Here is a 25,772-nt window from a genome sequence, read left to right on the forward strand (position 1 = left end):
AAGCAGGTGTACTCAAACTTTTGACTGGTACTGTGAATACAATGTGGTCTGATTCATATCATCAGTCTAAGATCACTAAGAAGCACTCTACTGTGCTTTGTGTTGCAATAACTTCAGCTGAAGACTTACAGTTGATCTTTTACATTTGAACTTGTAAAAAATAGTTAAATTTAAAACGAACACATATTTAAACTTAAATCATGACTTATTACTGGTAGTACAGTTCTCTTATATATGCTTTGCATTGAGAAAATACAGCATTTTGTTACTGTTACTGTAACACCAACTGTATGTGGGTAACAGGTTGAAAGAGAGGCTTTACAACCACAAATGAAAGTAATAACCAGATCTGCTTTCTCAGGATGTTTTATGGTTTTATCAGAGCCCGCAGCCTTTTAAAGACAGAAAGGGTACACCTCTATGTTTTTGCTTTACCCTGAGGGAAACTCCATTACGCAGAATCTACACTGACAGAACAGGACTTAAAAAAAGGTTTCTACTCACCTCCCTGGCAATACTACTCAAGGCCTCATCTTCAGCAGAGAATCTGTCTTTGATAGGAGCACGTTTCCTTCCAGAGCCAGGTGTCCCCATTTCCTCACCTTCTGTCTGATTCAGCTTCCTTAAAATCCAGCAGTGGACAAAAACAAACTGTTCCCAGAGACTGTCACCACACTGGAAATTGTAAATACAAATGTATAAATAAAAACGAAACATGATTTGAAGAAAAAAACATACCACTTGCTAGCATTTATCTTTTAAAACCACTGAAACAACAGTATTTCTCTTGCGTGAACACACATGAACATGATGCCACTGCTCTGTTAATATGCTTTGTAGATTTCTCCAGGTTTCAGTACATTCCCGGAAGGAGCATTTCTTCTGATCAGCTAAGTGTTTTATTATATTGAAAGTATTCATAAGACCTGTTCTTCTTTTTACTTTGCATATAGCCAAAATACATAACTTTAAATCATTTCTCGTTGTTGATGCAGCTGCTATTCTTCTTAGAGTGGAAAGTGGGTTGAAAACAAAAGTTCTTTCCAGATAGGTATTAAGACTCTATAATTGACAATTGTATTGTCACTATTGTTATAACAGCATTATCACTAGGTGACAGCAACCATTATAATTTTAAAACAAGTACTTAATTGTTAATATTTTCCTGTACCAAAAGGCAAGAGGCATCCATCAGCCCACATTAACTGTGAATTAGGCGTGGCAGTTGAGGTTGCTGTGATCAGGCCTGTCTTACACTGACAGCTATTTTTGCTGACAGTAAAATGGTGATTGGTATTGCTGAATAACACAGTTGGAATTTCCTGCGACCTCACAGAGAAGTTTAGAAAGACTGTGTGAACATCTATTAAACATTTTTATCTATCACCATTACATGTTTTACTCCAGCCCCTTTTAGAAAGACAGCACATACAGTACAGTATAAGCATTTGCAGTTTAAGTGGCTTTATTTTTAATTGACTCTTATGTGGTTTCAATATTTAAATGGAAATGAAAATAACTTTCCACATGGTTATGCAGACTTAAACTAGCATTAAACATTAACAAATACTGGAACAGAATGGGTGTTGTTTTTCTAATTTGTGCTGTGCAAGTAGAGACTTTTACAGAACCAGATGTAAACCCTGTTCTAATTTGCACCTCATCCTAATGTTGTATCTCAAATGAAAATTTTAGGAAGGGATTTGTAAAACAGAACCACAAATAAATTTAAAATTGGTACAATAAAATAGCAGCTTAGACAACAGTGATTTTTTTTTCTAGCTACCAATCAAAATTCTTACACTTTGGTCCTCAATTATGCTGGCCCACAACAAAACATTCAGTATTACTTCTAAGACTGATACATAAGTTTAGTTATTTAAAAGATAACACTGCTCACAGTGAAGATAGTGCTCATCATCAGCAGAGTGTTTCTTTTTAGTAACAAAATCATTATTGTGATTTGACAATCATTGCAAACAACAGTATCCAGGCCTTCAAAGCAGATAACAACGTATTTCCCATTAAAACGAACTAACCTGCAGATTAAAATGTTTTATTATTAAAAGTAATTGTAATGAGGAATACTGCATTTCCTTTGTTATAGGAAACCTTATTAAATATTTTAGAGCTCATAATAAATTTGTATTACCGGTACAAAAAATGCTTTGCTGTTTTAAAGCAGATCCATAATTTCTGTGGTACTATTTTTGTGAAGGATGTAAAACATGGTGCCACTTTATTGATCTGTGTAAACAGATTTGTTCCAACGCAAAAAAGTTTATATGCTTATTAGGACAAAATGGTTGTAAATAAAGCCCTTTATTTAATATATGGCTGTCAAATATTCTTTAAATTATTTAAATACATGCCGTCATAACTTTTCCAACTTGGTCAAGTCATAATCCCAAAGCTTGACAAGAAGGTTTTAGTGGACGGCCATATAATGTTATTTACCCTAAAAGTGCAACAACCAGAATGCCAATAATATTTCTTTTACAATATTCCACGCCACATTTTCACTTTCGACTTCGGCAATAACAAATAGTCGGTGTCACCCGACGATTTGTGAACAATTCCGTCATTAGAGCTTGCAAGTTACCATTTGCCAGCTTTTCGGAATTTAATATAATCATTTTAATTGGAAAGAATGAAAATCCAGGAAGTGATCCTTTTTCATCACTATCCTAACGCCACCGGCTCAAAAACAAGGCGCGACAAATCGGCTGTACAGTGATTTTTTTAAATACGGCAGTCTTACACCTGGGTTTCGGAGTGACATCTCAGAGCATTTGTGCAGTTTCCCATTTCAATCAAGAAAACAGCGTTTCTCAAAATATTTCATTTAGAGTTTCTTAAATCCAAAGCACTTACCTTTAACAGTGTTCAACGGAAGAATGCCGATATACCAGAGACACTGTGTCCAGGGAGAGAAAAGTGGCTCAGAATAGGAAGAAGGCCAGACCCTTTTTTGCAGTTATAATTTCACCTCCGTTTCCAGTGTGACAGCGCAAACTGACACCGCCGCTTATTCGTCCACCTTAACATAAGAAATCCCGATTCTCTTTCACCCAGGATTCCCTTGGCATTTATTTAGGACAGGGTTGTTTTAATTATTATTATTTTTTCCGACCGTCTCTTTATGTGCTTTTCTTCCTCAGAGAGCTGCCGCTAGAAGTAGCGCCTTTCTCCTGCTACTCGAGTCCCCTTCCCCAAACGGCTCCGGCTCCCTGTCTCTTCCTCGCTCGCCAGCTTCTCGGGGTGACCCGATGACGCCGCAATGCCCGGATGTGTGCGGCTAGGGTGGAGGCGGACGCTGATGATTTCATTTAAGATAGAACGATAGTGTCACGCGTTCGTAGGGTGCAGTGTCATGGACAAAGAAGAAGCGAAAACATATCTATATATACTGTATAAACACAATGTGCATATTCTGAGTTTTTGCGGATGTAGGGAGAGTTACAACATATTGCTTTATTTGAACTGAACTGCTAATATAATCGTTGTTTGCCTTATTTTCAAGTTATCAAATACAGTTTAACTCCTTACAACCACAAAATGTGCTTGAAAACGTGTTTAATCAGACATGATAACAGTAAAAACTGGAAAAATCTTTTACGATAACCTTCATTACTACTGCCCAATGGGTCTCTGGTCTACTGTGAACTGTTATTTCGATTTTTCTTTCTCTTCTACTCGGAAACAACAAGCACCTTAGATATGACAGTACATGTACATGAAACCACTGATAAATTTAAACAGCTTAAAATTTACAGTTTTATACTATTTCAACTCTTTTTCTGTTGCTTAACAAAAAGTAGTTTTTATTGCAGACAGCCGTATTATAAATAAATTCACACATAATAAAATGCAGTACGGTAGAAAGAATCAGCTATTATAAAATATGTTAGTCCAAACTTTATAGTTAAAAGTTTAAAATCTGTGGATTTAGGAAAAGGTAAGTCTTTAGAAATTGTATAGGTGAGTAAGTACTGAAGAATATCTGTAAGGTAATAAAAGATCATAGCCTAGAGTTATCTGAAATTCCTATTATTAGATAAACCTAGTATCCTGTGACACACCCTTCAATCTGGTGAAAAAATGAATTTTTATAACCTTTCTACAAAATTAATGCGAGCCTTTTCCCCTTTCATAGAGAAACAACGACCTCTACTGGGGAAATACATCTGTATCTACAACTTTTTAGATTTTTTTATGGATATCTCTTTTAATTACACAAAGGATGTTAGGATACTAAAAGAATGAGGATATCCAGTTCATTAATTGGTGTCCTGTTCGCTTAAGTTAAAATAAAAGTTTATAGTCTAGTGGTTATTTAATCTAGCTCACTCTCTTACTTTCAGAAGTTAAGCATTGGAACAGCTTAGTCAACTATTGTGATGTTGAGGTTGAGCGTATTTAGACAGTTAGTGGTAGGAGGGAGACAAGCAAGCTGTTATTCTGGCTCTGAGAAAGCTTTATTGCCTTTTTTATTTACAGTGGGTGTGCTATCCACAGGGGTTAGGCAAAGCAGGTTGAAGATGAGAAGAAGAGAGAGAAATGCTGATCCTCAACAGTTCCAGGTGAGAAAAGAGCAAGCAGGGGTCTCTCAGTCCTTTTAAAGGGGTAAAGGGCAGGAAAGGGGGAGCCAGATGAGAAAGGTCAAGGAATGAGCAGATCGATAGACTCCCCCCTTCCCCACCAGGTCCCTTGTCCTCAGGAGAGACTTGGTAGTCTCACAATTGGATTGGTCTCTGTCTCTGTCTGCTCCTCAGGGAACGGCATGATCTGGGTCACGGAGACTGGGACGGTGTAGTCAGGAACACTGAACGAGGAAGACTCCTGGATCTTATTGGACTTTGTTAAACCATCAGGATCCGGGAGTCCTTTCCATCAGATAGGGTCAGGCTGCAGCAGGCTTCTAGCGGATGCCACATGTCCCCGGTAGGAGGTCATCTGGTCCAGATGCAGCTCCGCCTGACGACCTGCCGGAGGAAGACGCATCCTGTAAGATACCTCACTCACCCGTTCCACAATGCAATAGGGCCCCACCCTCTTGGCATCAAGTTTTGGGCCCATGGATCTGACAGGGACCACAGAGCCAGAGGCCATATTATAACCCACTGAAGTTAAGCAGGTGTGAGCCTGGTCAGTACCTGGATGTGAGACCTTCTGGGAAAAACTAAGGTTGCTGCTGGAAGAGGTGTTAGTAGGGCCAGTAGTGGGCGCTCACCCTGTGGTCATTAAAAATCCCAGAGTGTTTCTCGAAAAGAGAAGGGGTGTTACCTCCTTGTCCTGGCCAAATTTCCCATCTGCCTTTACCAGTCATGGCCACCTACAGTAACAATCCCCATCTGTGAATTGGTGTTCTCTACTCTGTTCTCCCCCCCACTGATAGGTGGTGCACTATGGCTGCCGTCCATCATCCAGGTGGGTGATGCACATTGGTGATGGAGGGGAGTCCCCATTACCATTATTATTATTATTATTACTATTATTAAATACAGACGTCCTCACCCCAATGGAAGGGCTGCTCCCAGGGCCAGATGTCATATTTCCTCTGGAAGTGTAGTACCAGTGCCCTTGTCTGCTCTCGTCAGCTCAAACCTCTGGACAGTCTCCATACGCTCTCTTAGTTGTATTCTTAGTCTCTTATTCCGACTCACCCACAGCAGGGCCTTGGTTGAGAAGTCACCAAAAGACCATCTTAGCTGGCATCTGGAGGTCATGGCCAAGCATTAAGAGATGGGTGTGCAGTCAATGGACTCCTGGACTGCCAAGTGGCAGGAGAGAAGGACCAGTGGCAAATGCAGGTCCCAGTATTTTTGGTGCCATGCAATAAGTCAGGAACAGCTGCGTGCCCAGATGTGGTTGAACAGCTCATCAAGTCTGTTGCTTTGGCGGTATAAGGAAGTGGTCCGTGTCTTTCAGATTCCCAGGTGTTAGCATATGCACTGGAGCACTTGGGACTCAAAATTCCGACCTTGGTTTGAATGCAGTTCCTGTGGCACCCCAAACCGACTGAATCCCCCACCTCCAGTTAAGGCCTCAAACTCTATCTCCTCCTTCAGGTCTGGTAGAGCGTAAGCCTCTGGCCAGTGATTGAAATTGTCCATGGCCCCAGAACAAGAGTAGCTAACACCGGGGAATGTAGCCAGTGTGCAGCGTGAAGGGGAGCCCAAGGATGTAATACTGGAAATGGTGAATCACGCTCACCACTGCAAGGAGCCACAAGGAGCTCCCATCTGGTGACACAGTAGTTGTGCTCCCGTGCAGTGAAAAAAAGAAGAGAGAGATACTGCTCCTGAACGATTCCAGCAGCAAGAAGGTTCTTTTAAGGGGGTAAAATCCTGGAAAGGGGGAGCCAGAACGGAAAGGGCATGGGGCACAAGAACAGTCCATTTTGGGGAGAAGTGGATCACTACAATATTATGGCAGTAGGTAAAAAATGAACTGGCTGACAACAATTTTTTAAAATTATTAAAAAATGAAGTCTTGTGTTTGACGTGAAGTGTGGGAAACTTAAATAATTGAATAACTGAAGTCTCCAGATAGGATACACTGGTCTAGCAAGTAAAGTAAGTGCTCAAATGGACACAGAAAAGCTAATGTGCAGCATCATATGGAAGTATTAAATCATGGTAATTCATGGTACTTCAGCAGACATGCACTAGGGAAGGTCCATCTTTTATGAATTAATGACCATCCAGTATTTGAGACTATCTGAAACCACTTCACATTTCTCAAATTAATAGTAATACTTGCTTGCATTGTATATCCCTTTTCATCCCATAGCAAACCAATGTGCTTCGAACACAGGAAGGGGGACTCTCTTCATCCTTCACTACTGTAGTACTGCATCTAATACACCAGCAGCCCCATTACACGGCAGATCGGTTTGAGCATTGATCAATTAGTTCATCTGTTGAAATAAGCGTAAATTTAATGCATGGAATTGAGCCATGACAATGGGGTTAACCTCTGCTTATACAAATGGTGTCAAGGGGTCTTTCATGACAAAGTAGTCATTATAAGGTGAGAATAATTTCAGTATTTTATATTTGATTTAATTTTTTTTGGCCACTGCCAGGCCATAGTACTGTATATATCGTTACTGACTAATGGTGAAATTGTCATACGTATTATTAGAACATCAAATAAGAAATATTTTAATATTTAGAGCATAGAAACATAAGAAAGGTTGCTAATAAGAGAAGCCCACTTAGTAAGATTATTTGATAGTAGCTACTTAATCAGAAGATCTCTTTCAGCCATTTCTTGAAAAAAGACTAACAGAATCCTTTGTGTAAGAAAGTGCCTCTTAAAGTTTTAAAAGCACTTTCCATTAATTTCCACTTGAGTCCTCTGGTTCATGTTTCACTGTTAATTTTAACTCCACAGGAGTTGGCTTTGTCAGTACCCTTGAGGATTTGGAAACCTTGAAACAGGTCTCCTCATAGTCTGTTATGGACTAAAATATACAGTATTCCTATTTTCAGAGTAAAACATTTCTGCAATCCAGGAATGTGTTTGTGTGCTCCTTCCTTGACATACTCTTATGCATTTTGGGATATTATGTTTTATATCATAGTGACCAAAAGTGCACACAATATTCTAGATATGTTCTTACAAGTGATTTTTACTATTTTAACTAAATATTCCTTAATTTCAATTCTACAATTTTAACTGTATACAACAAATTTTCTGCTTGTCTTGGAAAATTGTGTTTCCACAATCTCTTGAACATGTAAATGATATGTCTACTTAAAAGGTGGTCCTAATACAGATCCTTGAGGTTCTCCATTAATTACTCTAATCTGAGGACTTTTGCCTTACCTGTACTCTCTGTTTTCATATTGACATCAGTTTTATAATTATTTATAAGGAACTTCGTCAAATCTTTCTGAAAATCGAAATATACTGTATTGTATGCTTTGTGTATGTTCATTCTTGCTGTGGTTTCTTCAAAGAACTCTAAAAAGTTATTACCATAAGGCCTTTGGGAATTTTCATATTATATGCTTCTAGTACATGTAAAACATCTGCCTTTTCTATAGTGATATTATTTAATATAGAATTTTGTCTTTATTCACCCTGAATCAAGTTAGCAATTTCTTCCTTGAGTAATCATGAGTAAAATATTGATTTAATTATAATCAAACTTTCATCAACTAATGTTTCCCATTTCTATTTCTGAGATATTTTTCTCTATCCTTTTTTTCTTTTTTCCTGTTACAATACTGAAAAACAAAATTATTTATAATTTACTTTTGCCTCCATTGCAATATGTTTTTCTGTCACTCTCTTAGCCTTTCCCCCTTTTTTACCCTTTTGTTCCTATTTTTTAATTGTATCCTGTCTTTTTACATATTTTCAAGTATTTTCTTAATTCTTATATTTTTAAACAACTTATTAAAGCATTTGGGCCAGTGATTTCAGACTTTTTTATTTATTTTGGGATGAATATGTTCTGTGTCTCAAGAAGAATATATTTAAACTGTTACCATTCATTCTCTACTGATGTAGTTTACAATGTCCTATTCAAATTCTGCTTTTCTTAAGTTATGTCATAGTTCTAAAGTTGTTAACTTTTGAACTTTACCTTAGCAGTTTCGAAATGTACACCAGGGCATACCATATTATGATGATAGGTCTTTACAGATTCTTGCATTTGTTTTCTACACTCTTGTTGTTTGCAAAGACCAGATCAATACAGACTTTCCCTCTAACTTGTATTTTGACAAAACAGAGTAAGGAATTTATGTAAAGAAAATGTAAATTTCCCATGTGGTTGCAACATAGCTATCATATAGTTCATATATATACTGTAGGTATCATATACAGTATCATATAGTTGTTTTTTATTTTTAAAATTAAAACAATATTTTTTAATGTTCAATCAACAAGGTACAGGAAACTGATTACACTAAATTTGTTTAGGAATATCTCTGCTTTATTCACCTAGATTTCGCGATGGTTATTAATAAACACAAGCCTTATTAAACGCTTGAATTGTGAAGTACGCTGATCTAACATGTCCTTCTTCGTTTGCCGTAACTATATTTCTCTCTGCTCCACGTCGGCCGCACAGGCGCAGTTTGCGCTTTCACCTGCGGGGAGATGAAAGACGGTGATCTCGAAGATAGAAAGACCGAGGATTAGGGAAAAAAAGCACTTTTAATATTTAACATCGATTACTTTTTGACAGTAGCAGCGGCTTGAAATATGTTCAAGAAACTGAAGCAGAAAATTAACGAAGAGCAGTCCCCACAAAGGAATGCGCAGGCTCAGCAGCAGGCCCAGGTACAAGACGAGTTTACTTTCCGAGAGTCTGTTCTGTCGGATGGTTATCAGCTACCGGTGGTTCAGCCTTGGGAATTTAAAGACACACACGAAAATGACATGACATCAATAAAATTAAATCTGATGGCCAGCTGTTAGTTTTCTTGGCTGTCTAGATAAATAAAGGTCAGACAGTTTGTTTTATCGTCAGACCTATGATGTCATTTAGTTATTTTTCTTGTAAGTTTCAAAGGTGCATCAGCATTTGATTTATCGAAACTGAGTTTCTAGCGACGTTTGTTTTGCATGTCACGAAAGATCAGTCAGCCTGAAACTTATATTTTAGCCGGCTTGCGATATCACTTTCACTCTAGTATTTTTTGAGGATGTTTACTTCAAAGGTGATTAAGTTTCATCTTATGTATGTAATGACTTACTACCTCTTTGAAGAGAATTAATTAAAAAGCACGATGCACGAAGCATCAAAGCTTTCCGGCAAAATGAGTGATGATAGCCAAACAGTAATTTAATTAACTGAAATTACTGGAGAGAGTGGTGTGTAACTAATGCGGACACGTGTCATTGATAGGTTAGTCATACTCGTGTCACCTGCTTTGCTGGTGACGGCTCTCAGGTGGTAAAAACCGTAAACCAACCTGTGCGATCGACGAAATGATTTAACGTTTTACAGAGGTCACGTTAGTACATTTAGTCTAACTGCCTGTGTTCTGGCTTGGACATTATTAGTTCTTTCTTAATCTTAGCAATGCTATTGAGTTGTCGTGTGCATGATGTTGGGTAAACGAGGAAGTGTTGGAAAAATCTAGGTTAGCGATCGTAAATGGATCAGAGCATACAGGAAAATGTTCTTCAGGGAGCCCGGGGGCACAACTGACTCCCGGTTTTTGTTGTGACAGGTTAAGAGTGTAATCCTGATCCTGCGCGATGCGAGTCTCCACGCATTTGAACAAGTATAATATTCTAAAATGAGCACTGCTCAAAACGTTTAACAACGTTATCCTATAAAGCTGTGTTGGTTAATGATTTTATTTACTATTGTTAGAAGCCTGTGTCCAATCAACTTTAACAATTTTGTTAATCTCAGATTTTAGTACATTTATATACTTAGTATGTACAAGTGCATTCTTATGCTATACGTCCCTTCACAGTTGGTATTGACCATCTGGTATGTCTTTGTTGACCAAACCACATTTTCCTCTTACACACTTCACTTAGTTTGTGGAAAAAATGCCTTGGAAATATCTGCTTCAGTGTAATTGACAGTCATTTTATTCTGCTGAATTTCTCCTATTTGGATTCCTCTCTCCTCTTGTTTGTTTACGATGGTTTCAAATATACTGCATAATTGGATATAGTAAATATATGATTGTCATCAGTCTTCCAAGATAAAAGGAATCGGCCAAATGAGCTTTTAAGCTTGGCAGAATGCTGTTCTAGCAGTTTTGCAAAGGCTTCTGGGAACTGACTAAGCCTTAGGAGATCCAGAGAGGTTTAATCTTTATTGGCAAATCATACTAATATATAATGAAGGATTATTTTAATTATCTGCTTCTTACTTTGGTTGACTTTTAAAACCACTGATTTGTTGTTAAATCCCTTCATGTTGTGCATTTGATTAGTTTAAAAGGTCTAAATGTAGTTATCGGGTCCAATCGTTAGAAAAATATCACAAATCTAATTATTCTCATATGATGAATTAGCATAATACCATCAATTCCTTTACCGTCTTTGTTTCAGGTATATAATGTAAATTTCTGTATGTTTATTTGCTATGTATGTTTCACAATGTTCAATTTAAACAGTTTAGTTCACCTCTGCCCTTCATATTTTTACATTGGAAAACCATAACACTATACATCTATCTACAGCTAGCTATCAGAGTAATATTCTATTTTTAAAATAATTATATGATTGAATGGAATGTGTTCTGGTGTTGATATTCATAGCTGTAACTTGCAAAGTAAATGTTATCACTCTGGGACACTAATGTAGTTTGTGCTCTCACATGTTCATTTATGAACTGAAAGCAATTTGCTGTACAGCTCAGTGATCATCAGACCCAGCATAACTCTGCAGTACATCACTATTACTATGTTTAGAATAGTGTTCACAAAGTTATTTGGAGTATAAGCTGACAAATTGGGAAGGCGTTAACTAAAGCCATTTTCCTGTGTAATGAAATGGCAATAGAATTGCCAGTATTAAAAAAAAAAAAGTTTTTCAGGCAGTTATTTTCGATTCAGAATAAATTGCAGCAAAAACTTGTGTGTTATAGGCCGCTTTTTCTAGCTGCAAGAGTGTCATTGTGTTGTCCTTTGTATTTCACTTGCACATTGAGGTCCAGGACTGATTCTCAATGCGAATTTGATCTTGTGGTCTGTACTCATCAATACATGAGGAAAATATGCTATCACTGACACTATTTGTACTAACCGTCTCACTTCTTTGGCCAGATCAAGGATAACTACTTTGTGAGTATGGCTGTAAAGTGCAGGTTGTGAATGTTTTTGTTAATGCTCATGTTTGTTTATGAAATAAGTGGTTATATGTTTATTTTCAACACGTTTGATTTACAAATCAGCCTTCTTTTAAACCGGTTCCTTGACTCTTGTGTTTTTTTTTGTATATACTCATTATTTAGTTTATAACCCCAAATATAAATCTTATTTACATACTATTGTCTGCACAATACTCCGGTCTTGGGCTCTGTAGTGGAGAGGGCTTCTCTTTGTCAGTTTAAAACAGAAAATGAACCATTCAAGTAAACCCTAAAGTAACTAAAACAAAGCTTTGAATATCAGTATGCTACAGCCTGTTTCTCATTCCCTGATCCGTGAACCAGCACCCATCCCTAGAGCAGTGCTTCCTGGCCCCTGCTAGGATCTTACATAATATTGCCAAATAAGTATTCTTGTTATGGGCCGCTTTTTTAGCCTAAGCAGTCCTCAGAGGAGGGGGTCCTTCAAAAGCTGGTCCCTGGTACAGAAAAGCATGTGAAACACTGCTCTACAGTTTTTGAGCTCTTTGTTACTGGGTACTGTACAAATGACCAGAAGACACCACTTGGACCAACACAGAATAGATTGTTTGAAGATCATGGGCAGCTCATGCATATTTACTAGTCTTATGCTGAGTAGTACCCCTAATAGCTTCTGAGGCTCCATCTTTGTGAAAGTGGGCAGAAGGGCTCTGTTTAGGCATAGCTGGTTTATATTTTTGCTTATCTGGTTATATAACAGTAATCTGCAATGTCATTGAATTTGTTATAGTGTCTCCTTTGCCATAGTAGGCTTTCCCTTTTTGACCTATTATGTATTTGTTTTGTTAGAGCAAGACACCTAAATATTGTAATCCAAAACATTTTTGTCTCATTGACCCTAGTATAATAAGAAAATAAATCTGTAACCAAACAATCGTTTTTTTAGTAATTCAGAAAACTGTCGTTATTATAGTTCATATAATTTATATTTTTGGAATTTACTTTTATATTATTTGAACACTTACTTTACAAGTGAAATGCAAAGACTTACAGGTGTAAAAATGCTTGTAGTCTCAAATCTAAAGAGGTGTTTGTAATTTTCATTGATGTTCTTATGGATATATTACTAGAAAAGGAATCTCTCCAGCTATGGTCCTGGTGAGCTCCATTGCAGTTAGTTTTATAGGTCATCTGCTTCTAAAGATTAGCAACATCTGACAAAAACTGTCATTCTGGGGAGCTTAGATGCTGGGAAATTGTTCTATATTTTAAAGCTATAGTAATTTAGTAGTGACCTACTTAATCTATTGTTCTAGAGCTCTCTTGGACAAGGGCTGAACATCCCTTACTAGAACATATGAAAATAAGATAGGCTAAAAGGTCTCCTTTAATTTGCAACCTTTCTTGCTTATTAAGGAAATTAGTAGCTAAGTGAACTAAACTTTCAACCAGCCTTTTGATAGAAAAAAATATTCTGTTTCCAGCTATAGATGCAGCCATTTAAAATGCAAGAGACGTCAAGTGGCATATAGCAACACGTCTCATGGCATGACAAACAGCACATATTGACATTTTTTTATCAATTTTATATATTACAGTATGTTAAATATTAATTTAATATTAATAATAAAAGTAGCAATAAAATAGATGCAACTGTGTAGTGTAGAACTACTGAAGCAAATGTGACGTTTATTGCTCCTGATGTGTGAAGAAGCACAAACCAAAGGAGCAATAGTTAATTTACCACCAGATCTTGCAGTTTTTAGTGTTTTATTTGTTGAACCATAAGTAACTAATCCTGTTCTTCAAGTCTGAACTATGTATTAAATGCAAATGTAGAGTCATGTGAAAGAGAAAGTACACCCTCTTTCAATTCTATGGTTTTATATATCAGGACATAACAAAAAATCATCTGGTCCTTACCAGGTCCTAAAATTAGGTAAATCTAACCTCAGGTGACAAACAACACATAACAGATTCCACTATGTCATTATTTAACAAAAAAGTAAGCCAACATGCAGAAGCCATGTGTGAAAAACTAAGTACATCCCATGATTCATTAACTTGTTGAACCACCTTTAGCAACAATAACTTGAAGTTATCATTTTCTGTATTTTCTGGGTTTATCAGCTTCTCACATCGTTTTGGAGGAATTTTGGCCCACTCTTCTTTACAACATTGCTTCAGTTCATTGTTTATGCACAGCTCTCTTAAGGTCTCGCCACAGCATGTCAATGGTTTTGAGGTCTGGACTTTGACTGGGCCATTCCAACACCTTCATTCTTTTCTTTTTCAGTCATTCAGTTGTAGATTTGCTGGTGTGCTTGGGATCCTGTTGCGTGACCCTGTTTCAGCCAAGCTTTAGCTGTCGGACAGATGGCCTCACATTTGTCTCTAGAATACTTTGGTATAAAGAGGAGTTCATGGTCGACTCGATGACTGCAAGGTGCCCAGGTCCTGTGGCTGCAAAACAACCCCAAATCATCACCCCTCCACTACCGTGCTTGACGGTTGGTATGAGGTGCTTGTGGTGATGCACTGTTTGGTTTTTGCCAAACATGGCATTGTGCATAATGACCTGACATGTCCACTTTGGTCTCGTCTTTCCAAGGACATTGTTCCAGAAAACTTGTGGTTTGTTCAAATGCAATTTTGCAAATCTAAGCCATGCTGCCATGTTCTTTTTGAAGAGAAGGGGCTTTCTCCTGGCCACCCTTCCATGAAAGCCATACTTGTTCAGTCTTTTTCTGATCGTACTGTCATGAACTTTAACATTTAACCAGTTAACCGAGGCCTGTAGATCCCTAGATGTAGCTCTTGGGTTCTTTGCGTTTTCTCTGAGCATTATACGGTCTGACCTTGGGGTTAATTTACTGGGACGCCCACTCCTGGGAAGATTGGCAACTGCCTTGAATGTTCTCCATTCGTAAATAATCCTTCTCACTGTAGAATGATATTTTTCAAATTGTTTGGAAATGGCCTTATAACCCTTCCCAGATTGATGAGCAGCAACAATTGCTTCTCTGAGTTCATTGCTGATGTCATTTCTCCATGGCATGGTGTTAACACACACCTGAATGCTCCAGATCACCAAACTGCCAAAAGTTCTGCTTTTATAGAGGTGGTCGCACTTCCTGATGATCAGCTAATCAAGTGCATTTGATTAGCAGCACCTTGCTGCTAATTACCATCTTAATTCCTATGGAAGCGGTAAGGGTGTAAATTCTTCCCACATGGTTTCTGGATTTTGGCTTACTTTTTGTTGAATAAATAATGACATAGTGAAATCTGTTATGTGTTATCTGAGCTAGATTTGTCTAATTATAGAAGTTGGTGAGGACCAGACAATTGTTATTTATGCCCTGATATGTAAAACCATAGAATTGAAAGAGGGTGTACTTTCTTTTTCACAAGACTGTATACTCATGCTTAAGAACATGATAGTCAGGTAAAGTATAACTCACTGACTGTCTTATAATATCAAATTCCTTTTTTTTCTGTTTTTTTCTGTTGTCTCCTCCCCCCTGTCTCAAGCTTTGCACTTGTAGCCCTTGGTAACTTTTCACTCAGCAGGGGTTCCCAGCCTCCTCATCCTCACAGGGGAGAAGGGGGTGGAGGGGGATTCGGGGAGATGTGAACACCGTTTCCTAACATCACATATCTTAAATCTTTGTTTATAGTCTTTTATGCTACTTTGTTGGTGTAATGGGCAATTGAAATAATTGTCAATAAAATGACCACGAGGCCAGCTAGAGAGAAACAAACTGTACTGAGTTTATATGTTGCACGTGCTCTCCCTCTTACTTACTTGCTGTTCAGTATGAGTGTATGTGTGCTGTGCCCCAAGTCAGGACATTCTGCTGGCTTTTAAACTCATTTCATTCCACACAATGCTTTGTAGACATCAGATGAATTTTAATAAAAATGTATTTTCTGTGTAATGTCTAATACAGTATGTCTCCAGTAAAACTGGTGATGCACAGTAGTTTCACAAAATAGTGAGCTGAACATCCGCTAAATTAAGTTTTTAAGTTCTTTTGTTCTAATTTTTACTTTAATTTTTTTTTCTTTGGATAGTATATAATTTAACAGTGGGAAATTGTGATATCTACAATTTAATTTAAAAGTACTTCTCTGCAATGCAACTGAATGTACAGTACATGATCGACAGTTATTCAAATCAAAACTTACTTTAATTTGGCTCCTGTTTTGTTTTTTTACTGTACGTGTTTGTTTGCTTTAAAATATGATACTGTATGATTTTAAAGCCTATAACCAGTAGATCTGGTTTTCTTTACCCCTCCTATGGCTGTATTCACATGTTTGCTAACTCTATGGAGGTTCATGCATGTTCTTACTGCATTTATTATTAGTTATTATTTAAAATACTGTGATATAAAAAAATAATAAAAATGTCAATGTAGTATACCTATCATTTATTGTATTTTATTATTAGAAAATTAGTTTTTTATTATGCCCAAGGGGGGGATTTGTTGCTATTTGTGCATTTGCTGGGAATCAAACCCCACTCTTCTATGTGGCAGGTGGGAATTCTACCGCTGAATTGCCAATGTGTCACTCTGATTGGATGAGCTAAATTAAAAACTGCAAGTGTTGCTTTTTCCATTTTCTACAAGTGTTTATTTTCTATTATAATGATTAAAACAGTGAGTGTTGATGGGAAGTTTAGTTAAAATGAGCACATCAGATAACTACAGCAAATGACCAAGTAAAAAAAATTGATCCAGAAGATGTTTATGAAGAAGGGGGAATACTGCTATGAGCCTTATTTTTTATTTTTGGCTACCAATACCATTTTATAAATATATAATATTTATATTAAGAAATTAATGTTGTTAGTGATATTCAGAAATGTTATTATACTTTGGTTATTTTTAATTTCAGCTACCAACATTTATTTAACTAAAATACCCAAAATACCAGAATTACATATTAATATTTTGTATTAAGTGGTTTCACTAACATCTAATGCACCATAAGTGCCACTTGTTGATCTTCTCTGGGCAGTGAAAAGTTAAATTTGCCATGCCGAATCATACTACAGTACAGTGCACCTAGCTTACCACAGACACAAGTTTTGATGCGAATTTTGAATGGCTGTATTTGTATGTAAACAAGAATTTTCAGTTCTCCCTCCTTCATTTTGTTTCTAATTATGACATGGTATCATTGTTTCACTACAGGATATGAAATTATCTCCTATTCTGATTTTATATACTTAAATCAAGTCTGCTCTTTTCTAGACTGAAGATGTTTATCCTCCTTTTTTTTGCTATGATAACCAAAATTGAACAGAATAGAACAAAATATTCTAAATTACATAACCTTTTTCCACAATACATGCCTTTTGCTGTTTGCTTTATCATTGCTTCCGCACCTTGCCTTACATAGAGTAATCTCTAAGCTTCAACATATGTTACAGTTACTACATTTTACTTAATTTAGTTTTTGGTTTAATTAGGTTGTTCAACAATGTGTTCATTGCTTTGCCTCATTGTTATAAAGCTTTTGCTTTATGTCACATTACTAGAGCATAACCTTTCAGCTGCTGAGTGTGAAATGCATGAAGATAACCTGATTGTATTCGTACATGTTGACCATATGTTTCAGAGGATGTCAATCTTGGAAGATACGTTTGTGTCTTAGTCCTGAAACTGAGGGTTTTTTTTTTAATCCAGACAATAAATAATCTCAAAGAAAATTTAGTCCATACCAATGTTAGACACACCTTGAGCCAATCAGGTGAAGAAAAGGGGCAGCCAGTTATAGCTATCTTAAACAGTGTAAAAGGTAATCAATTCATATCCTGTAGACTCAGATAAGAGTTTTCAGGTTTTTTTTATAATTTAACAGTGCAGTTATAACGCTTTATTGGATTTTAAGGGATTATGCCAGAGAGAGTAGTAGTAATAATAATAATAAAAATTGCTTACACTTATATAACGCTTTTCTGGATACTCCACTGAAAAAGCTTTGCAGGTAATGGGGACTCCCCTCCACTACCACCAAGGTGCAGCATCCACCTGGATGATGCAGCAGCAGCCATAGTGTGCCAGAACGCTCACTACACATTAGCTATTAGTATAGAGGAGAACAGAGTAATGAAGCCAATTCATATATGGAGGTAATTAGGAGGCCATGATTGGTAAGGGCCAATGGGAAATTTGGCCAGGAAACCAGGGTTACACCCCTACTCTTTTCGAGAAACTCCCTGGGATTTTTATTGACCGCAGAGAGTCAGGACCTCGGTTTTACGTCTCAGCCGAAGGACGGCGCCTTTTTTTTTTTACAGTACAGTGTCCCTGTCACTATACTGGGGCATTAGGACCCACTTAGGCAGCAGGAAGAGCACCCCCTGCTGGCCCCACTAACACCTCTTCCAGCAGCAACCTTAGTTTTCCCAGGAGGTCTCCCATCCAGGTACTGACCAGGCTCATGCCTACTTCGCTTCATTGGGTTGCCAGTTGTAAGTTGCAGGTTGATATGGCTGCTGGCTACAAGTAAAGCAAGAAGCTTGACCTAAAATACAACACTGTGTGCCTTTTTTAATATAATAGTTCTTACTGTAGTGCCTCAAGAAAAGAGTTCAGAATACTTAAAGGTGAATGGTCAATGGTCTACATCTTGCTCAAGAATGAGACCTAAGGGAAATTATGAAGAAGTATACTCATGACTGGAAATAAATTGCATTTATTTGCATGTTGTGGTGAGTGTGGGGAGTTAATTATCCTTGTTGTTGAAGTGGACTCCCTGACTTCTATCAGAGTACATCTGAATTATATTCTCTGATCAGTAGGAATACATATCCACACAGGCAGGATAGGAAGAGTGTCCTTTTTTCTGAAGTTTTTATACTATTAAGTAGATTTTTATTAAAACATTTTCCAAAACACAGCAAGTAATTGGAGACATGCACTCAATAAAGATTATCACCACTTAGAAATAATTCATATTAAAGCGAGACATGTAAAACAATGCACATGATAAAAACTTTATCAGGGTGTAGATAAACATATCTGGTAGGTACTGGAGAGCACTCCCATTGAGAACCTAGGAGTCTAGATTTCTGCAAGTAGGATATCACAGCTTTTTAGCTTTCGACCCAGATGGCATAGCAATATTTTTCAGATGGAAAACATCAGTCTATCCATTTTCTAACTGCTTTATTAAATACAAGGTCATGGTGGAGCCAGAGACTATCCTGGCAAGCAACAGATTTAAAGCAGGATACATCATAGACAAAATACCAGTTCATTGCAGGGCAGACACACAGACATGTACACACGTACAGATGCAGCCATTCAAAGTGCGCGTTACAGACACGTACCGCAGGTGACGTCGCTCAGTATGACGCAAGATGACGCGGGGCACCGCAGTACGTGATTGGTTGACCGACAGGGGCACTCGTGGTCCGTTGGTCTGTCGTAGAAAGACAGTAAACGTCTTTGCTGTGCCCGTTGTAGGTATTGAATTTTACCACTGAAGGGAAATCTTAGTAGCTGAGCATAAAAAGAATAGGAGCATACTGTAACGCGTGTGAAGGTCATAAACGATATTAATTTTGGAACATAAACATACAGTGTATAGCTGGTCTTGGTACTTTAAAGAAAAAAATACACACCAGTATTCCATTTCTCCCTAAACATTTTAAGCTTCGAAGTCTTTAACTAACGCGATACCGGAGTCAACAAGCATACTTTTAGAATTTGATTAAAAGGGAATATAATATGGAATCGCGTATCTAAAGAATTTAATAATGGTATTCGTGTGCTGCGACAGGGCTGTGTAGGGCTGTTTCGCCTGCCTGTTCATGTGAGCTGTCTTGTAGACGTGACTACCAGCTGACAGGTTGTGTTTTCGAATCCAGCTGGTGCTGGTCTTTTCTTTTAACAAACATTTCTTCGAAAAAATAGAATAGCGATATTATGGACAATCAATTGACTTTTATATTTCAAAATATCGCAACATGATCGATATTTGCGATATTTTGAACATATCTTCCCTTCTGACAGCGGTGCCTGCTTCTATTGTGTGTGTGTGTGCAACAGAGTAAATTTTTAATAGCGTTTTAAGCGAATAGGTAATTAGATTGCTCGTAAACCTAATCGCTTTTTCTACATAAACACAGCATGATTACTCTCTGAAAATGCTTTTCCTTTATTTTTAAAGTAGGCTCAGATTTCAACTATAGATCGTATTATTATAAACTTTCTTGGAAAAATGTATTTTATGTAAACCATGTTTGCTATTAATTCATTTAGGGCTAAAATACGTTCATTGTCTTCCAATCGAGTCGAGTTGACATTGGAAGCCTGCCACACCCGGACTGTTAAACCAACGCATTAGCACGTCAAAGCCCATTGAGGGTATTGAGCCAGTATTGGCTTTAGTATTCCCCCCCTCTCCCCTCAATTCAATTCAATTCAAGGTGTTTTATTTGCATGACAGATGGGTACAAGCAGTGTTGGGTATGTATATTGTAACGCTTACGGCAGACAGGCACTGTGTAACAGCCGGCGCACCAGAGCAGCGCACCGAGGGAGCGTCTGCATTTATAACTTGGTTTTTAAAATTAGTCAAGCAATATGAAGCATCTTCTTTTACTTTTGAGTCCCTTAAATACATTGAACACAGCTTTCTCACCACTTAAGATTGCTCTTGATACCATCCTTACACAAAGCAGAAGGGAGATTTTAGTGCCTGAGCATAAAAAGAATAGGAGCATACTGCAACGCGTGTGAAGTCCATAAACGATATTAATTTTGGAACTTAAACATTCAGTATATGGCTGGTCTCGGTACTTTAAAGAAAACATACACACCAGTATTCCATTTCTCCCTAAACATTTTAAGCATCGAAGTCTTTAAGTAACGCGATACCGGAGTCAACAAGCATACTTTTAGAATTTGATTAAAAGGGAATATAATATGGAATCGCGTATCTCAAGAAATTAATATGCAATAACTGAGTCAAGGGACTCAGAGGATCCAAGGCTAGACTGAGTATAATAGGCTTCGGGCTTCTATTGTGACATCTACTGTAAATTACAGAAATGTTAAAAGTAAACAAAATAAAGTAACTAAAATGTGGTCTAAAATCACCCCTTTAGACACCCCTTTTACTTCACTGGTGTCAGATATGAAAGGCAATAGTCTCCCGTTCTGTCTGCTGTGTGTTGCAGCAGAGGGACTCCCTGCCGCTGAAAGGGGCAGAGTAACTTGCATGCCCTCTAGTACAGTTTACACATGCACGACTTTAAAAGCTAGCAAGACAGGTTTCGATTCACATTAGCTGGCGAGCCTTGTTAAAAAAACGAATGATAATGTAACATGCCACTGTTCATGAACAAAGTTATACTGAGATTTCCTAAGATACGCGATTAAAAAATAAATAAATAAAAATTTGAATCTCCCGCGGAACACATTCCATAAGAATCAGTGGTTTTACAGTATATATCGCCTTTAAAGGTGGCTTCTCAAAACGCTTTACGGGATAAAAACAACCAGAACAGCAGCAACAACAATATTGTATTTCGTTGCACTTTGAAAACCAAGTAATAACTTAACTATACAGTACGTGCAAACGTTTCGTATGTTGCTGTCGTGAATGTCTGCGTACCCATAAGTATCTTATTTGCCTTGAGTCTGTCTACAGTATCTCTGTCCCACTACCCCCATCTCTCCCTCAATTCAATTCAAGGTGTTTTATTTGCATGACAGATGGGTACAATTCTTGTTGGGAATGTATACTTTGATATTTACACCCGGCGCGGCACCGAGGGAGCGTCTGCATTTATAACTTGGTTTTTAAAATTAGTCAAGCAATATGAAGCATCTTCTTTTACTTTTGAGTCCCTTAAATACATTGAACACAGCTTTCTCACCACTTAAGATTGCTCTTGATACCATCCTTACACAAAGCAGAAGGGAGATTTTAGTGCCTGAGCATAAAAAGAATAGGAGCATACTGCAACGCGTGTGAAGTCCATAAACGATATTAATTTTGGAACTTAAACGTTCAGTATATGGCTGGTCTCGGTACTTTAAAGAAAACATACACACCAGTATTCCATTTCTCCCTAAACATTTTAAGCATCGAAGTCTTTAAGTAACGCGATACCGGAGTCAACAAGCATACTTTTAGAATTTGATTAAAAGGGAATATAATATGGAATCGCGTATCTCAAGAAATTAATATGCAATAACTGAGTCAAGGGACTCAGAGGATCCAAGGCTAGACTGAGTATAATAGGCTTCGGGCTTCTATTGTGACATCTACTGTAAATTACAGAAATGTTAAAAGTAAACAAAATAAAGTAACTAAAATGTGGTCTAAAATCACCCCTTTAGACACCCCTTTTACTTCACTGGTGTCAGATATGAAAGGCAATAGTCTCCCGTTCTGTCTGCTGTGTGTTGCAGCAGAGGGACTCCCTGCCGCTGAAAGGGGCAGAGTAACTTGCATGCCCTCTAGTACAGTTTACACATGCACGACTTTAAAAGCTAGCAAGACAGGTTTCGATTCACATTAGCTGGCGAGCCTTGTTAAAAAAACGAATGATAATGTAACATGCCACTGTTCATGAACAAAGTTATACTGAGATTTCCTAAGATACGCGATTAAAAAATAAATAAATAAAAATTTGAATCTCCTGCGGAGCACATTCCATAAGAATCAGTGGTTTTACAGTATATATCGCCTTTAAAGGTGGCTTCTCAAAACGCTTTACGGGATAAAAACAACCAGAACAGCAGCAACAACAATATTGTATTTCGTTGCACTTTGAAAACCAAGTAATAACTTAACTATACAGTACGTGCAAACGTTTCGTATGTTGCTGTCGTGAATGCCTGCGTACCCATAAGTATCTTATTTGCCTTGAGTCTGTCTACAGTATCTCTGTCCCACTACCCCCATCTCTCCCTCAATTCAATTCAAGGTGTTTTATTTGTTTGACAGATGGGTACAATTCTTGTTGGGAATGTATACTTTGATATTTACACCCGGCGCGGCACCGAGGGAGCGTCTGCATTTATAACTTGGTTTTTAAAATTAGTCACGCAATATGAAGCATCTTCTTTTACTTCTGAGTCCCTTAAATACATTGAACACAGCTTTCTCACCATCCTTACACAAAGCAGAAACTGTCCGATGACTCACAGTACAAGTGGAAAGATTACAGATTTTAATCGTCTTTAATTTTGTCTTTAATTTTGCCTGTGGAGTGTATCTTATTAAGCTCTAAATTGCATTTTGAGCGCGGTTTTTTACTTTTTTTTAATTGCATTTTGGGCGCGGACAGCACATACAAGGGTTAATGAACTGCGCCAAGAAATTTAAAATAGTATTCTTTAGGTGTGAGGGTAGGAGTGGACCGCAGCAGGCATAATCAGCAAACCAGGAAAACAAAGAACAGGACAGGTGAGATGTGTATCCAGAAAGCGAGTGATCAGAAAAAGGAAATGGAAAACGCAGAAAAAGAAAACGCTTTACAGGATAAAAACAATAACAACAGTAGTGGCTGGGCAAACGATTTTTTTTATCGAAATACAAATTGAGATACTGTACTGTATAATGATGTGCATGAACAAAGGTATACTGCAATTTTCCTTAGATACGCGATTAATGCTTCGTAGGAGGAGGCGGTCTTTTCCTCTTGTCTAACAGTTTGTCCACAAACAAAACATTCCTGTTAGACAAAAGGAATTGAAAAAAAACAATTTTGTCAATGAAAACCGGTGTGTGTGTCTCTCCCTGCTGGATGTTCCTCTCACAAACTGCTGAATGAATAAAATAATTTTATTGAAAATGCGTTTGCGATTGTCTGGTATTTAATCTGGTCCCTTTTAACTGTTTTTCGATCTACTGTATTGCTTTGAGATGCCACTTTTAAAGGCGATATGTAAAATAAAGTTTTTTTTATTATTGTTATAGAGAAACATGATCAGATTTTCCCTGGTTCAGAAAAAAGATCTAAAGTGCTACACATAACTTTCTTAATTCGATGTATTTAAAGCAGTGAACTACTGTAGGTGTCACATAACATTCAGAAATACAATCACGTATTTGACAAATAAAAACGATTATAATCTAATCCTTCCACGTTTGATCCCAAAATCCCAAGAAATATAAATCTTGACGGGTAGAAAGCTATGCTGAAAGTTTATTAAGATGCTTAGAAGACAAAGATACTGTATCAATTTATGTTGCATTAGCCTGATTATGATTAAAAAACACATATAATTAAACACGCGTTTGCGATTTAAATCAGAACACGATTTAAATCAATATCGATTCCATATTATATTAGCAGAAAAGCTTAAAACTACCACTTTTTCACACGCTATTTCACATGCTAGTTAAATACTTCGATGCTTAAAATCGTTAGGGAGAAATGGAATACCGGTGTGTATTTTTCCTTTAAAGTGCCGAATCCTGGAATCTGACTGGCTGACACCCCTCTGAAGTGGTTCCATAAAATCTGGTATACGGAAAAGAAAGCGTTGATAAATACAAGTGTCTTTTAATACACTCTTTGCTGTGCTCTTGAGGATCCTTGTGATATTTTAAGCTCTAGTTGAATGATAAGTGTCGCATTTTAAATCATTTTCGTAGTTAGAAATTATGAAACGCCCTGTTAAAAGCAAGGAAGTTTTTATGCCCGTTGAAGTAAAACAAAATGCCTGACAAAGTATGGCTTGGACAGATTCCAAGTGCTTGTACAAATGTGCTAAAGAAATTATACTTTGAGTATACAGCTTGTCTAAAGTCATCCATTATTAATACTATTAGTAATATCTTCAGTAAAGGCTTTGATGCATAAATATTTATGATAAAGGTAGGCTGTGTACTTTTGTCCAACTGAGCAATCTTGCTTTCATAAAATATACCAACATTTTAATGACTGATGATTAACATGCTGTAATACACAGTTCAAAATTAAAGGCTCAAATGCTGTACATGAGAGGTTAAGCTCCCCCTGGCGGTTTTACAAGGCGACGCCGGATAGTTAACCACGTGACACCACGTTAACTGCGTCATACCGCGTGATACTGTGACACGCCCACCGGGGTATGCCGCGAAATACCTCACGCATTTTGAATGGCTGCATCTGTACACCAAGGCCAGTTCACCCTGAAGACAGTTAGCCTACCAGTATGTGTTTTGACTGTGGGTGGAAACCAGAGCACCTGGAGATAAAGCATGTGAACACAGGGAGAACATACAAACTCCACACAGTCTTTACAGTATTCTGCATCTAAAAGTCAGTTCAGTATCAAAGGTCGACCACAAATTCTTCATTATGGGTTGAAACTCAAGCGCAAAGCTGTCAATTGACATAGTTATAGCTTTGATTAAATTTAATTCATGGGAGGAACCAAAAAATGTGATCTCAGTCTTATCAGCTAAGGTCCAAATATTTATCATCCCACCTTTTTTTTTATTAGAAATGTATTCAGGGAGAGGCCTGCTATACAGGCATAAGGAATAAATGACAAGCAATGTTATTTGTACAGATTAGTATAATTTAAATTTAGTGGAATTTTTCAATTACCCAACAAGTACATTACATATATAATATATGAAGTTATCATTTGTTTCAAGGGGTCTTCAGTTCTGGCCCCGATGTGTTGAATCAGTAGACTGGTAGTGAGCTGGCCTGAAGGAATGTCTTTGAGTTTTCAGTATGCCTCTGTCATCCCTGCAGAACCCTGCCGTCCCCACAGCGCCACCTGCAGGCTCTCGAGGACGTACCTCGTCCCTCACGCTCCGGCAGGATGAAAGCACCATCTCTCCTGATGACAGAGAGGTAAGCTTCTCTAAGCTGCACATGGCTTCTTGTCTTTTTCTATGCTTCTATTTGATTACAAATATTCCATTGCCTCTTACCATGACTTAGACCATTACTTATGAAACACTGTCTTGAAAAGCTTTGCTTTAAGTTCTTCAGTGGAAACTGTTGGAAACA

The 25,772-nt window shown here is 37.5% G+C and overlaps 2 protein-coding genes across 18 annotated transcripts in view; one reads left to right on the forward strand and one right to left on the reverse strand.

Moving 5' to 3' along the window:
• Positions 1-3,263, reverse strand: part of lrrfip2 (leucine rich repeat (in FLII) interacting protein 2) — a 72,553-nt gene extending 69,290 nt beyond the window's left edge. For 13 of the 15 annotated variants that reach the window (XM_088928840.1, XM_088928839.1, XM_088928828.1 and 10 more), the window contains exons 1-2: positions 2,875-3,263; positions 505-675 (exon numbers count right to left, since the gene is read on the reverse strand). In XM_088928840.1, coding sequence (XP_088784966.1) covers positions 505-594 — 90 coding nt within the window. In that variant the 5' untranslated portion in view covers positions 595-675; positions 2,875-3,263. Of the gene's footprint in view, positions 1-504; positions 676-2,874 lie in introns of those variants that run through there. The other 2 variants (XM_088928826.1, XM_088928832.1) reach the window with 2 other exon arrangements.
• Positions 3,264-9,087: 5,824 nt separating this feature from the next.
• Positions 9,088-25,772, forward strand: part of golga4 (golgin A4) — an 84,368-nt gene continuing 67,683 nt past the window's right edge. For 2 of the 3 annotated variants that reach the window (XM_088928666.1, XM_088928667.1), the window contains exons 1-2: positions 9,088-9,303; positions 25,512-25,613. In XM_088928666.1, coding sequence (XP_088784792.1) covers positions 9,226-9,303; positions 25,512-25,613 — 180 coding nt within the window. In that variant the 5' untranslated portion in view covers positions 9,088-9,225. The remainder of the gene's footprint in view (positions 9,304-25,511; positions 25,614-25,772) is intronic. The other variant, XM_088928668.1, reaches the window with a different exon arrangement.

Source organism: Atractosteus spatula, chromosome 12 (assembly GCF_055471065.1).
Source record: "Atractosteus spatula isolate fAtrSpa1 chromosome 12, fAtrSpa1.hap1, whole genome shotgun sequence".
Classification (NCBI taxonomy): Eukaryota; Metazoa; Chordata; class Actinopteri; order Semionotiformes; family Lepisosteidae; genus Atractosteus; species Atractosteus spatula.